Source organism: Cryptotermes secundus, unplaced genomic scaffold, assembly GCF_002891405.2.
Source record: "Cryptotermes secundus unplaced genomic scaffold, Csec_1.0 scaffold181, whole genome shotgun sequence".
NCBI classification, from domain to species: domain Eukaryota; kingdom Metazoa; phylum Arthropoda; class Insecta; order Blattodea; family Kalotermitidae; genus Cryptotermes; species Cryptotermes secundus.
The window spans coordinates 2139430-2155619 of NW_019723906.1; the positions used below are offsets into that span (position 1 = coordinate 2139430).

Genomic DNA, 16190 nt, shown 5'->3' on the forward strand with positions numbered 1-16190 from the left:
ACATAAGGCTACTGTGGAAGTGCCCATTTCGGTTACAACGACATTCGTTTATAACGACACTATTTTTAGGTCCCTTTGATGACGTTATAACCAAGTTCTACTGTATATATAGAAGTCCTCTGGAACATGACAGTGAGTGGAATGTCTGATTATTATGATAACTCATGATGCCAGTTCAACTGCAGAGGTTATATGATGCTTAATGAGATTTTTAGATAAGTAATAATAGTGAATAGAATTTGGAAGTAGGTGGTTATGACCTATTTCAGATCACCTGCCTTATAGGAATCCGGGGTCTTGTTTTCGTGGGGCGCCCTCTCTGACGAGAGGATGGGTCTGTATTTTGTATATATGATGGCCCTTGCCAGCGCAGTCTTTCTCGGGTCCAAGTCCCTTGGGATTTATGACCATATTTTACTGTCTCAGATTTGAGACTTCCCTTTTCATCATCTCCTATGACTCACAGGGCCACGGTGCAGGTATTCGACCCCGCCTCCACACGGGTAAGCTCCAGTCACTCAACTCCTCTCCAAATGCCCCCCCCTCTCTCTCCCTATTTTTTCCAATGAACTCATCGGGACTTGAACCCGTGACCTTCTGGCTTGCAGCACAGTGCCTCAACCAATTACTCTACTGCATGAAACAAAATACATCTGCTAATGCCTATTTAAGACATTTTTGAGGGTACATCATACTTTCAGTCAAGCAACCTTATGGAAGAAAAATCCTGCGTGTTCAACAAAATCTCCAGTATGGCAATTTCACTGAAAACAGAATCTAGTCAATTTATTATCATGATATTAATGATCTATGTCATTATCTGCTGACATATCCTTAGAGATATTTTAGATATTGAAAATGACAATTTGAATTTCAGCTGCCAAATTAATTAAGTTTCCCAACTGAAACCTCATTCCTGGCACAGGGCAACTTCCTACCTGACATAGAGGTAAGTGTATCCCAGCCATGTAACAGCATCTCTAACATTCTGAATAGTCCCCAGTACAATCTCTGCATTCAGCATATCTGGTAGCTTGCTAATACACTGCGACTCTATTGGCAGCTGTTGGTTCAAAAGTGACAGATAGTACTGCAGCTCACTGTGGTTTGTGATCAGAATACCCTCTCCTTTGGTATCATACTGAGGTCGACCTGCACGACCAAGCATCTGTACAAATCCAACAGAAAATCATGTTAGCTATAAAAATGTAAAAGTAAGAAATACTGACATAATATACATATGATATACATGCTGAAGATGCCCCAGGCACAAATATAGCAGAGCTCTGTTTTACAGTGATCACGAGTTTGATTCAGTATGAGAGTTCTTATTTTGGTGAGAGAAAAAAGGGGGAAAGTTTTGGGAGGGGAATGGTGTTCTTAAAATGAAAAAGGACAGTAAGATCATGTACCTGCTTTCCCATAATGTGTATGTTTTCTCTCATTCATATCATGTTTTATAACCCATTACTCATACAGTTTCAGCGGTTTTAGTTCCTACAAAAAATATACGTCATTTCATTTGAATTTCCTGGGATCTGAGGGTGTTTCCTTTTCTTGTGTGTGGGGGGTGCATAATTCATTAACTTACCTTGCCAACCACAGGCTACTCTGATGGGCTATTCATCATTTTACTAGAATTATTCTAGCTTCTGACTTTTTTATTTTCAGGTTAGCAACCATTATGATTTAACCTGTTACATCAAGTCTGCTGCAGGCACCACAGTTTTTTTTATTTGAATCTGCATGTTTAATAAGGCATGATGGTAACATAAGAGGAAGAGGAGGAGAAGAAGAACCCATTTCCACATAAGAAAAACTCAACATACTATGGGATGTCAAGAAACATACCAGGACTTGCATAAAAAAATTTAAAGCAAATGAAGAAATTAGAACCTGAGGAATTGCAATTAAATATGTGCTAAAACCATTTATAGTGCTTTAAGAATAATTTATCTTGCATCACAAGACTGTAATTTTTGGTTTCTAAGAATCATGTTATAAAACTGCTTGTAAATTGTTTTTTTATTGCTAGCGGGGAGGAACCAAGTCCCTTGTACTGCGGCCACTTCTGGCCTATTGTACCAGCCCCAGATGATAGGTGAGGGTGATTGTGGAGCAATTGGTGGAATGAAGATTGGCAGGGGAAACCGAAGTACTCGGAGAAAACCTGCCCCAGCGCCACTTTGTCCACCAGAAATCCCACTTGACCAGACCCGGGATCGAACCCGGGCCATTGCGGTGGGAAGCCAAGGACTAACCACTTGAGCTATGGCGCAGCCCATGTAAATTGCTTAGTAATTTATCTACATTCTTTGCTGAGCATTCTAACAAAGAGTAAAGGTCAAGGTAAGCATCCAAGCTTATTAATTTTGCATTTCCTGCATACTACACCTTTCTGCAATTTACACCACTTTTCATTATTCCTTATAACAGTATACGGGTCAGTCAAATGAAAACGGGTCACCACGCATAACTCACATGGCGTGCAAGTTGGTAACACTGGAATTTGCTTACGGTATGAACATCTGCTGGGGGCTTGGGAAAGCACAGTGGTGTGCTCTTGCACACTAGTCGTTTGTTTATTGTGCTGGAAGTAAGGTTAGCACTATGTGTGGTCATCCAACATCAGTAATGGTGGCCGGTAAAGAAGAACAATGAAGTGTAGTGTGCTTTTTGACTGCTGAAGGAGTAGGATGATGAGAAATTCGTCGTCGTATGTCTGTTGTTTACGGTGAACATAGCATGACATGTTCACATGTGCTGGTGTGGCATAAGGGATTCTGAGAGAGACGTGTGTCATTGCAAGATGATGCTCACCCAGGACAGGCTCATCATGTCATCACTCCTGATGCTATTGTTGCGTTGGATGGTCATAAGTCACGGTTCCGTACATTTCATTGTGACAAAACATCTGCTGTACTTAAAAATCTGTGCGCAGTGGGTTCCACATCAACACATGGAGGAACAGAAGACTCAGAGAATGGCTGCATCACTGGGTCACATGCAATAATACCATGAGGAAGAGTATGCTTTGCTGTCTCATATTGCCACTGGGGACGAAACTTGGTGCCACCATTTTGAACCTGAGAGCAAACAGCAGAGCCAACAGTGGAAACACGTGAATTGTCACCCACCGAAGAAATCCAAAGCCATACACACAAGTTCCAGTAAAGTGATGACTTCCTTCTTCGACTGCAAGGGCCCTCTGCTTGTCGAATTTCTCGAGCATGGGGCCACAATCAGTGCATAGCGCTATGAAGACACTTTGCAGAAACTGAGACGTGCCATAAAGTCAAAACGCCCTGGAATGCTACCGAACGGCATTACCCTTCTTCATGATAATGCGCACCCCCACACTGCCAACTCTGTGAGGAATATGCTAGAGAGATTTGGTTGGGAAGTGCTTCAGCATCCCCCCTACAGCCCAGATCTGTCCCCATGTGATTTTCACATTTCTGGAGACCTGAAGAGAGACATTTGTGGACATCGGTTTGCACTGGACGAAGATGTGTGGGGCTGGGTAAAGATGTGGTTCTGTAGATAGCCCACAAGTTTTTCCAAGGATGGGATTCACTGTCTTATCTCCCAGTGGGATAAATATATTAACAGCTCTGGAGATTTTTTTTTTGAGGCAAGAAATGTTCTTTAATATGTTTTGGCTTCTGACCAGTTTTCATTTGACTGCCCCTCATAATATAAATAACGGGTTCCATTGTACTGTAAACATATCTAAAATTCAAAGTTCAAATAATAAGGCACACAATTAATAAGAAAGGTACTTCAAAATCTTCAGAAAATATTCCAGTACAATATTTGGCAGGAGAAGAAAAGGACAATACCTGCAATACATCCAGTGCTCCTAACTCTACCCAACGACCTTTCTCGGGGTTGTAAACTTGTGTTCCCTTTATGATGACTGTGTGTGCTGGCAAGTTTACACCCCAAGCCAAGGTGGCAGTAGACACGAGAACCTGTCAAATCAGGAGCATAACTTAAGTATATTCACAGGATTCTACATTTCACGCTTGTCACATTGTGAAGTTAGGAACTGAAATTTAACCACATCATAACTTAACTAGTTTAAACACTGGCCCTCTACTAAAACTCTATTGAGGACTACAAAGTTTGAACACTTTAAATGAAAAAATATTACAAGCAGAAAAACATTGTCATAAAATTAGAGTTCAGACATCAAAGGCACAACAGAATGTGAGCATGCATGAAAGACTGAACATACTTATTAGTATACATTTGTGCATTATAATAAACACTTTTTGTATGAGCAGACTTGCTGAACAATAACTTTAATGTCCTGTTAGGGTTCCGTTAAAATCTCCCACTTAATACAAGTGGGTTATGAAGAGCAGTACTTTGTCACTTGCTCCTTGGCTCTGCAGTTCACTAACAACCTTAGCTTTCTTTATCACAGGTGCCCATTTGTTTCTATATTTGTCTTTTAACTTTATTTAATGAAGATCACTGGCGAATACATTCTGACATTGAGAAGTGAGTCTTCTACTTCCAGGATGTATGTTGTTCAAGTACTGTGAAATATTCCTTTACCATGTTACAGAATCACAAATGTATGATCCATATATTGTAGTATATATGATGATAAGATCTAAAAGACTGTGATGATGGTATATTGCTACAAGTATTGTGTGTTTGGACATTATCCATCGTCTTGTCTATGTTTTAAAAAACTGTCCTGTTTCTTTTTCATAACACAACGTTTTCGGAGACTGGATTCTGTCCCTGTCCTCAGGTAAAACCTACTCAGTTGGGTCCAATAGAAAGAGCTAGCCCCTATCTCCAGACCTTAAAAAACCGTCCTGTTTCTTTTTCAAAACAATGTTTCGGAGACTGGATTCTGTCCCTGTCCTCAGGTAAAACCTACTCAGTTGGGTCCAATAGATAGAGCTAGCTCCTATCTCCAGACCTTAAAAACCATCCTGTTTCTTTTTCAAAACATGTTTCGGAGACTAGATTCTGTCCCCTTCCTCAAGTAAAACCCACTCAGTTGGGTCCAATAGATAGAACTGGCCCCTATCTCTGGGGCTAGCGCACAAACTATACAATATCACATCTGCTCTCATGAGAAAAGCAGATGATGCTTCTTTACTTTGGTAATTTATAATGAAACAAGATGAGGTTTATAACCTTGGGAGACTTCAGTGAAATATAATGATGTCTTAAATTTTCCATATGCTTAACTAAGCATCACATTATGAAGATGTACTGGACAGTGGAGGTATAGCTCCATACTCTCTTAACATTGACACCACAGCGCACTGAATAGTCATCTAAACACTCTGGCCATCACACCTTTGGAGAAGAGTCTGACACCCACTGGACAAGACGTGGGTGAGTCTCAGAGCCCATCTGTACATGGTTACAGACAGAAAAAATCCTTCTCTTGCTGGGCATCAAATCCAGGTCATACAGTCCACAGACAGTAATTATACTGAGCTATCCCACCTAACAATGATAATGGTAATCTTAAATGTTGAAAGATATCTGCCAGTAATGCAAGATTAAAATAGAAAATAAAGCCATTCTCTTCAGATTTAGCAGGTGGGTGTTCTAATTATAAAAATTCGGATAATTTAATATTCACTGAAACACAGAAATAAAACATCCCTGCCAACTGAACAACTTGTTGAAAAGTTCTGTCTTTTTGGATATAATGCTGCCTAGTCTGTTGAAAGTCAACCTGAAGATGGAGGCGACAGTCCTCTGAAATGTCAGTTGACTTTCAATGAATTATACTGAGTCATATATCATACAAGACACAACTCTTCTTAACCACTGCTGGTGAGGACCTCAAATCCTACAACACACTGAAAGACAACAATCAAACTAAAGGTTAGATGGACAGTATTATGACGATCGCACACCAGTAATTACCTGAATATGCCTGTCAGCAAACAGATCTTCTACCAATGTTCTGTCAACTCGAGTCATACCTGCATGATGGATGGCGAACCCATACGGTAAGAGATCTTTCAGTTCATGATTCTGCAAACAGCAAATATAACTGACGATGGTGTATAGCACTCAGAGATATTGGGTTTTCGGACTTTATCCATCGTCCTGGTTTTAAGATAACTAAGAAAACACAACGTTTCGGAAACTGGATCTGTTTCCATCCTCAGGTGAGCGAAAACACCTATTCTGTTGGGTGATTGAGGCTAGCTCTTTCTAAGGGACCCAACAGAATAGGTCTTTTCCCTCACCTGAGGATGGAAACAGATCCAGTTTCCGAAATGTCGTGTTTTTCTTAGTTATCTTAAAACCAGGACGATGGATAAAGTCCGAAAACCCAATATCTCAGCAAATATAACATTTACTTATATAACGACTAAGAGATGTGTGATCTCTTCTTGGATTAGAATGTGAGTTTAGTCCAGGTTTTATAACTTCATACAACAAGAAGCAGCAGACAGTGCTGCAAATGTATAAAAATTTCCCACCTTTTATGGAACTCAAAAATTCAACATTGTGTTCAAAGGAGGACACCAAAACTATGGACATACCTTCACTTGCTCAGCCTCAGTTCTCAGAACTTCCATGGATGCTGAACCTTCCCTCAAGAACTGGCCAAGAGTATCCTTTTCAAGACACATGTCTCGAATTGCTCGAGCAGTTTTCCCTGTAACAAAGTAGCTGTTAATATATCAAGTAATAAACTGATTGTATCATATGATAGTTAAATCTCATCTCAGTAAAAGTGTGTCTAAATAGTTCCAAATTGTGCTTCAAAATATGTCACATTAGTGACTTAGGTTTTAACAGAAAAGAGCAAGTGAAATGAACATTCTAATTCACCCCGCCACCAAAATTATTTTGGTAAATCCCATTCAGCAGTTATGTACTTGTGCAAAACATTGGCTTAAATGATTTCAGCCTTCAATTTCAGTGTTCACATGTTCAAAATTCTATATTGGAATGTGCACGTCTCAGCTAATTTCAGCAAATTTCTAGTGTTCATTTCTGATATTAGATGCATCAAAAACTTCTGAACTAAATATTAACTATCAGGTTCTGGAAAACCATCTTTCCCTAAAAATAGACTTTTTCCTGACTACTTAAGCCTGAAAATGTTAAAAAAAACTATGTCCCCTGCATATACACTCTAAATCAAAGCTCTGTATCCAACATAATTAGCCCCAATGAAACCTAATATCTTGGACAATGCTCAGCACCCCTGCTTCATATCTAAGGCGTCCCATGTTCAAATATTGGCTCACAGACCAGCTATCCACTCAGGGAAAATGCCAGGATAGTACCTCAAATTAGGTCACCGTCACCTCCTTCCACATTCTTTCCAAATCATTATGTATTTGCTGACATCCTACCATCAGATGTTAAACAGTTTGAGTTAATGATATGGTCATTAACTAAACTATAAATAAAGTAGTCTCAATAAACATGGAAGTTCTCACCTGTTTCTTTACGTGAATGCACAAACACAAGCACCTGGTTATGACCTGCATGCTCCATAACTTTTTCATACACAATTTCGTTCATCACTTGGAATCTTTTCATTGCTTTCTTCTCTGTCACTCCAATGTATTGCTGTTCTAATGCAACAGGACGAAAACTGTTGTCAAAGTAGAACAAGCCCTACACAGAAGAACATACATGCTGGCAATATTCATTTACACCCTTTGTGTACAAATACAAGGTCTAACAACTGAATAACCAAACTGATCTTGCTGTTGAGCAATAGGTAACACTGGTGACCTGGCAACAGAAGTATATGGTTCAGCAGTTCTGTGTCAGTCACTGTGATTAGTTTGCCTTGTGATTATAGTAAATGCCTTCATGCATACAACGTTTTGTTTGTTTGTCAAAAACATTGGTGATAACTGATAGAGAATCAATACAAATTTGTTACTGCAATCACAGGAAAAAAAGCCATTGACATTTACAAAATGCTATAATTTTGTGGAGAGGAAACAATGAGTAATACAGATTTTTGTTGGAACATCCAACCATCTGACAATTCCAAAGCTGAATCAAATGTGGAAAAGTGACTGCAATGACAAGACATAACAGAAAACCTAAATATGAATATGGAAACTCAGACTGATTCTAACCAAACATCTAAACCAAAATGCATCTGAAAAATCTCTGCAGTGAGCAAAAAATTAGAAAAATAATTTACTCAGACCTATCAGTAAGATTTGGATATTCCAGTACAACCACAAAACAATATACCATAAGATCTCCAATGGAAAAGCTCAGATCCTCTGCGACCATAAAATGCATGAATGTCAAAATTATACAGATATATTCTTCTGAGGGGCACATGGTAGCATAGTTGGTTGAGGCACTCTGCTACAAGCTGGAAGGTCATGGGTTTTCAAACTGACGTAATCCTATCAGCTGCAGTATGGCCTGGGGTCGACTCAGAGAAATGAGTACCAGGAATCTTCCTGCGGGATAAAGGGCGGCTGGTGCGTAAGGCTGACAACCTCATTGCCAGCTGTGAGCCGACTGTCTAAAGAATGTGGGAGCCTCAACATCTCACAACCCTATGGGACTTCAAAGCCTGTTACAGGGATATCAAAGAAGTATTCATTATAAATTTGGTCCTCCAAAACAGTCTAGCCCTATAACTTGAAGTTTTAGGATGTTCTGGGCAGCACATTCATCAAAAAGACCATATCTTTGGCCACACAAATGGATTTTGCATCAGGACTGGGATCCCTCTTGCGCAGCACACTTCCAGTAATGCAACTTTTACTGTTATTACTGTACTATGATATTGCTGCCCAAACTGTCATAGAACCTCCCCTGTGTTTCACTGCTGGAACCAGGCATTCCAGATTATTAGCTTCCTTGGATGTTCTCAAAATGTAAACTCTTCCTGATGTGGGAAAAGGCATGATGGATGATCATCTGACCATATCACGCGCATTTCCTATTGTCTGACATCCAGGGTTTATGGTTGTGACACCATCATTTACACATTTCAGCTTTACTTTCAGTAATCAGAGGTTTAGCAATTGCAGCTCTACAGTGGAAGCTTGATTTGTGAAGCTCACGTTGACCAGTTTCTGTGAAAACTGGGTCTTCAAGATGAACAAACTGGTTCTGCTGTCATCTGTGCTGCAGTAGTGCTGTGATTTTTCAAAATAATCCTTCTCAATGTATAATGATCTCTTTCTGTCAATGCTGATTTCTGCCCACTGTTCCTTGTCACTGATGTTGCCTTCCCGTGATTCGCGTATGCCCACATAATCTTAGAAACTGTCACTCTCGATACACCTAATAATGTGTCACTTTTTGTCACAGATGCTCCAAGTAAACGCACACCAATGATCTGTCCTCTTTTAGAATCGGACAAGTCTCCCGTTTTCTGATTCTTTCACATGGACCGACAGTCAATACAATTACTAATTCACTGACATGATCACTAAAAATTGTAAACAAATGAACGAATACTCAGTGTCACCAACTGAAGCTCTTTCAATGTTGCCAATACAAATTTTATTAATCAATTTCTTAGTGCTTCCATTATTTTGTCCACCCCTGTATATGAAAGCAGAACTCAGCATTGGCATTAATGGGTGCAATGATTAAACCACCACCTGGAAATGGTTCACACTGTTTATATATATGGCCACATTTACCGTTTCTCATTGCCATATTCAAACATGGCAAATTTGCCAGGACATGGAGAACTTTATATTTTTGATTCTGCTGAAGCAACAACAAAACAGCTTGAATGTCAATCAAACCAAGGGCGTACAGCCAACATAATGTCATGACAGGACAAGATGCTGCAAAACGTTAGCCAATTTGCTGAGTCTTATAAACAAATGCATCAAATGAAATGAAATATATAAATAAGTAAATAAAGTGAATTGATATTTAATTAATGACCTTTCATATCTGCTAGAATAGCACATGTCACACTGGGAGCACCGTAACTTTATTATGGTAGTACTTTTGAAATATAATGCCCATCATCAAACATTTCTTAATGATGAAACTACAGTACTACACAATTTTATATGGACAGCAACTACCAATTATGCACGGAAGTTGGTTATGTACTGAATAGGATCAATATGTCAACTACATAAATGTGGCAGCCAAGTCATAAATGACCAGGTGGTAGATGAGATTATTTGTAATGTTACCGAACTAAAGTAAAAAGTAAAGCTATCGCTGAAAGAGGCCGTGAAGGCCAATAGGGTTGTGAGACGTTGGGGGGCCCACACTATCTAGACAATCGGTTCAAAGATGGCAGGAAGGTTGTCAGCCTTACGCTGCGCATAAGGTTGTCAGTCTTACGCGCTTTACTTCTCAGGCAAATTAATTAATTCCTGGTACTCATTTCTGTTAGAGGCTGAGTCAACCCCAGGGCCATAGTGCAGATGGAAGGATTAGGTTAACTGAAAAAATCCGATGACCTCATCGGGACCTGAACCCCTTCCAGCTTGTAGCATTGCCGCTCAACCAGCTACGCTACCGTGTGCTACTGAACTATACTGAGCTAAATTCCATGATTAATCACAAGCAAGGAAACTGAACAGATTGCTTTCTGATTTCAAATGGACAAGGATCTCTTTGCAATACATAGTAAGAAAAAACCACCTGTGACTAAGCACAGCACTATATAGGTGTATAGGCAGTGGGTCATGGAGGTAAAGCTCCATACTATCCTCAGCAACAGAGAGAGGTATGTTTTCATGTTGCAGCCACTTAACCCTTGACTCAGTACAGTCAACAGCATCATGCTGGTTAAGTTTCTTCATCACTAATATCTCTGTATCAGTTGAGAAGGCCTGCTGAAAATTAAACTGGAAGTTTCTTATAAGCTGTCTTCATCTCCTACCCTCCTTTCTCCTGTATTCCTATTCCATAATTTTCATTTGTCCTATATGTCCTGTATGTATATGCTCAGGCATCATATGATTACCATCTAAGTTCATATTCCTTCCACATTATTTAATAGTCTTCAATTTTAGAAACTACATTTCATTGTGAAGTCTGAGGCCTTTCTCAAATATCTATAAAACTGCAGCAGTTTGCACAATAAAACAGAACTGAAGACAATATTTGAATTTTAGACAAACATATAACAATTGGGAAACAAATTCTAAGTAAAAGTGCTATAAGCAATTTATACTTACTGTCTCCTGTTTAATCCTCAGAAAAGTGGATACATCTTGGTAATTGGGCAAGGTGGCACTGAGACCCACAAGTCGAACATCCTCCTGTGTGGTTTCAATGTTGCGTATTGTCCGTGCTACCAAAGCTTCAAGTACAGGTCCTCTTTCATCATGAAGTAAATGAACTTCATCCTGCATAAGAGAAGAGATGAAGATCAAGTTGCAATCTGAACCATCACTGCACACGTCTCCACCGGGTTATGCCACCCTATGAAAAAGTACTCCCCACTACTCTCTGTCCTCCCATAAGCATTCTTGCTGTATGTGTTCAACTTCTTTTGCAGATCTTTCCTCACTGCCTCTCCCCCATGACTTTCTTCTACCTAGTAGTATTTTATTTAATATTATATTTCAAGCTCTTGAAGAAAGTCTACTGTCATCTATCTGCAACACTACAACTATGAACTTGGTTTACTATGATCAAAATTTCATTACAGTACTTTAAAACTTTGCCCATCTTATTTAATACCCATTGTACAGAGTTCTAAATAACAATAAATGATGCACAACATAAAAACTGGATGTTAATTAAGTTCTGCAAAATCCATATTATTATTTAAACCTCAACCTGTTGCAGTTCTACGTTGGACTCAGTCCACCAGATGATTTAGAAATATTACAGATGATCTGCAATCGGTCTAGGGGAGAACAGTGTTAACCGTCATTCAAGCCTTCCTCTTTGTAGTGGTGTAAACAAACATCTCATTTTAAAACTTCTGTGAATTTTATACAGATTTTTTGAAGGGTCTGTGGGATTGTCGATGTTCTAAATGACAACCACATGAAACTGTAACAATTGTATATATTAAATCATATAAACTGAATTTACAGAATAGCAGAATACAGAATATTTGTGGAATGTTCAACAGTTGGCTGGCCCTCTAAGGGAAGTTTGTTCCACTGCGACTGTGCCAGCAGATTTTGCTTCTCTGTAGTAGGCGGAGTCTTACGGCCATTCAGCTGGCCTGTCTGGATGGTGATGCAGGGCTGCGCGCACCGGTAGAAACGGCTGCCTTAGCCAGTTGCTGGAGTTGCGGCAGCTGTGTTCACTGCCTGGTCGCTGGAGACTTGCAGCTACTACTTCGGTTGCCTGGTCACTGGAGGCTTGTGGCAACTACGTCAGTTGCCTGGTCGCAGTGCAGAGCTGATGTTTCTGACGAATGATCACTCTGAACTGAGTGTGTTCACTGATGACTGTGAGCTTTGGGCTCTGCCTTTTATACCATGCTTGATGGAGGAGTGAAACTTGCAGTTGCGATTCTGAGCGCTGATTGGCTAGCTCACGTTATCATCTAAATGTGAGCTGGACACCGAGTGCTGCCAGCAATGTGATATTCACTTAGGAGTGAGTGTTGTCTGAAAGACGGGCGAAACAGCATGCTATGAGGGATGTTGCCACAGGTCTGATATTCTTTTCTCTGCAAATATAGCCCAGTGGCATCTTCCAGTGGACAGTAAAGAAATCCACGAACAACTGCATGTTGACTCAAGATTCTTTCAGTGAATTTAGTCTGGATTCAGATATTGATATATTTGACTGTACTGACTCTGATGCCAAAATAAGTGGGTGTGATTTGAGTGACAGTTGTAGCAATTCTGATGACTGTCAGGGAAGTGGAAATGCAGGTGGTGATGATGGAGGCTGTAGTGACGAAGATTATAACAATGATGGCTGGGCTCTCTGGGATGAAAATAAGAATGATTTCTAAATGATACCATTTCATGCCTCATCTGATTATAAACCACTTAGAAGCAGACAGATGCCTGTTTCTGCATATTTTTTATGCTATATTTTAGTGCAAGCTTGTTTGAAGAAGCAGCTGCTGCAAATAACAGATACGTTAGTAAAAAAACCTGTACAACATGAAACTACAGTCAGAAAGACTTCCAACTTTGTTCTGTAAGAAAGAGATTGAAGGATTAATATGAAACATTCAAAACACAGTGATCCAAAGGAGAGGAAAACCAAAATGAATAGATGTAGAAGACTGTTTGAAAGGCATACTGCACCAAATTTAGGCAAAGAGGATTGTGCAGTTTCTTCCAACAGAGAAGCGAAAGGTTGTTTTATTGCGACGCATATCCAGGAAGCCAGGACTCCACCCCAACAAGTCTTCTGCCATATACCACAGAGTGATGAAGTACTGTTTGGTATGTAGTTAATAGAAATATTTTATATCTCATAAACTTATAGAAAAAATATCCCATCTTTCCTCTAGAAAATTCTATTCTTTCATTGTTTTTTATGCACAGAGCACTCCATCATTGACACATGCATGTTCAATCGTTTTCCTATCACACATTCTTTATAAGGAGTGACTTCATCATTTACTCTTCACATTGTTTCATTTTACAGTGCTGTCCTCAGTCTTGAACTTATGAATACTAACAGCTGGAATGGAAACATAGCTGGGAGGTAATAACAGCTAATGCTTATACTTAATGCCTACATAATATGAGATGTTTAGATGTCGTGAATCTCCTATTCAAAGTGGGACTCATCTTGTTCTCTGGCAAACAGTAAACAGGATGGCACCATTCACTATATGTGTCATTAGTGAGAGTGGTACAGTCCTCACGAAATATTTCTCACATTCAATATTCAAACAGAAGGCTCTATGATTCTGGCAGACCATATTTTCATCACACATAGCAGAGTTTCCTGCATTTTATGGAAATTATAAGAAAAAACAAAGTAGCTCATAAGAGTAGCTGCAAATAAATAGTTCAGTAGTATTTAAATAAGACCAGCAGAGAATGGTAGTGCTATTTAAATTGGACTACAAAGGTTTATGTTACATTACATATGTAATCACAAGTTTTGGGATGGACATATTACAATCATTTTTGGATATTCTGAATAAGGTACAATAAGCATTTTTAGGAATGTTACAAGTTTTTATTAAGCTATAACATCACTATATCACTTTACAGCTCTAGATGTATTACTTTAATTTAATGTTTATGTACAAACAACCCCAAACTGCTTATTGTGCTGATGAATAATTACGTATGCAGACTACTGGCAACTTACAAGGATGATCAGTCGCACAAGTTGTGTATAAGTTTTCTCTCCTCCCTTTCTTGTAATAATATCCCATTTCTCTGGTGTACACACAATTATCTGTGTAGCCTGGATCTGTTCCCTTGTCAGCTGATGATCACCTGTCAACTCTGACACTGTCAAATTATAAGAATTTAACCTCTGAAACAAAATAAAATGTTATAATTAAAGAAACAATTGATCTCCAATGGCCAAGTGGTGAAAGAAAAACTGCAAAGTATCATCATGACTGGTCCTAGAAAATTAAAATATCAGTGAGATAACACAGTACAAAACATATAATATTATACGTAAATGTTAAACTTCAACATCAATATAGTATACGGGAGCTTAAATCAGTTTCTACTGATCACTGAAAACAATTGCAGTCCATCTAAAAATGAAGTGACGTCTGCTAACAGCATCCAGCATCAAAACTTGCATGTGAATGAAGTATTGTTATGAGAATATTTCTGCTTCATGCATCACTGTCTTCAACTGCACAGTAATAAAGATATTAATATACAGTCATGTCTTACAAATGTCGACATTACAAAATGTGCCTCAAAACTGTGCGAGTTTGATGGCAACAGCAACGAAAAACAAATGATTATTGCTTTCAAAATATTTTATTATCAATATGATTCTCAACTGATACATAATTTTAAAAATGTGCCACAGTTTCCATATTGAATTAGTGTTTCTCGTTTGCAGATAAAAGTGACCTCCATAATTTGGAATGAAATGATAGCAAAAGAGTTTTCTGGTTGTGTACATATAACTATTTCTCGTACAATAATATATTACATGACAATGATCAATTTCAAATTTACTTAAATTAGGACAGTTATAGCAGACCGAGGCCAAAGTAAACTCCGTCTCACTAATTCTAGTGTACACATCCACTACCAAAGTCAATCAAATATCACTGATTTGGTAAATGAAAATGCAGAGGAACAAAACTTGTGCTGCATATTATACATTTTATATATTATGTGCAGAATTGATGTATAAAGATTATAATTTTCCAGGTCAGGAGTTCTTTCATACAAACTGCAGAAGTTGAGATGAAGCCTGCTATCTATAGACAAGTCTNTTCGTATGTAATCACAAGTTTTGGGATGGACATATTACAATCATTTTTGGATATTCTGAATATGGTACAATAAGCATTTTTAGGAATGTTACAAGTTTTTATTAAGCTATAACATCACTATATCACTTTACAGCTCTAGATGTATTACTTTAATTTAATGTTTATGTACAAACAACCCCAAACTGCTTATTGTGCTGATGAATAATTACGTATGCAGACTACTGGCAACTTACAAGGATGATCAGTCGCACAAGTTGTGTATAAGTTTTCTCTCCTCCCTTTCTTGTAATAATATCCCATTTCTCTGGTGTACACACAATTATCTGTGTAGCCTGGATCTGTTCCCTTGTCAGCTGATGATCACCTGTCAACTCTGACACTGTCAAATTATAAGAATTTAACCTCTGAAACAAAATAAAATGTTATAATTAAAGAAACAATTGATCTCCAATGGCCAAGTGGTGAAAGAAAAACTGCAAAGTATCATCATGACTGGTCCTAGAAAATTAAAATATCAGTGAGATAACACAGTACAAAACATATAATATTATACGTAAATGTTAAACTTCAACATCAATATAGTATACGGGAGCTTAAATCAGTTTCTACTGATCACTGAAAACAATTGCAGTCCATCTAAAAATGAAGTGACGTCTGCTAACAGCATCCAGCATCAAAACTTGCATGTGAATGAAGTATTGTTATGAGAATATTTCTGCTTCATGCATCACTGTCTTCAACTGCACAGTAATAAAGATATTAATATACAGTCATGTCTTACAAATGTCGACATTACAAAATGTGCCTCAAAACTGTGCGAGTTTGATGGCAACAGCAACGAAAAACAAATGATTATTGC

At 38.5% G+C, this 16190-nt stretch overlaps 1 protein-coding gene across 1 annotated transcript in view; it reads right to left on the reverse strand.

The window, feature by feature from the left end:
- LOC111861954 (putative U5 small nuclear ribonucleoprotein 200 kDa helicase) overlaps positions 1–16190 on the reverse strand; it is a 58915-nt gene that overhangs the window by 20008 nt on the left and 22717 nt on the right. Inside the window, exons 10-16 of the mRNA XM_023846946.2 lie at positions 15565–15735; positions 11154–11324; positions 7449–7629; positions 6540–6655; positions 5911–6021; positions 3843–3974; positions 939–1168 (exon numbers count right to left, since the gene is read on the reverse strand). Of these exons, the coding sequence (XP_023702714.1) occupies positions 939–1168; positions 3843–3974; positions 5911–6021; positions 6540–6655; positions 7449–7629; positions 11154–11324; positions 15565–15735 (1112 nt within the window). The remainder of the gene's footprint in view (positions 1–938; positions 1169–3842; positions 3975–5910; positions 6022–6539; positions 6656–7448; positions 7630–11153; positions 11325–15564; positions 15736–16190) is intronic.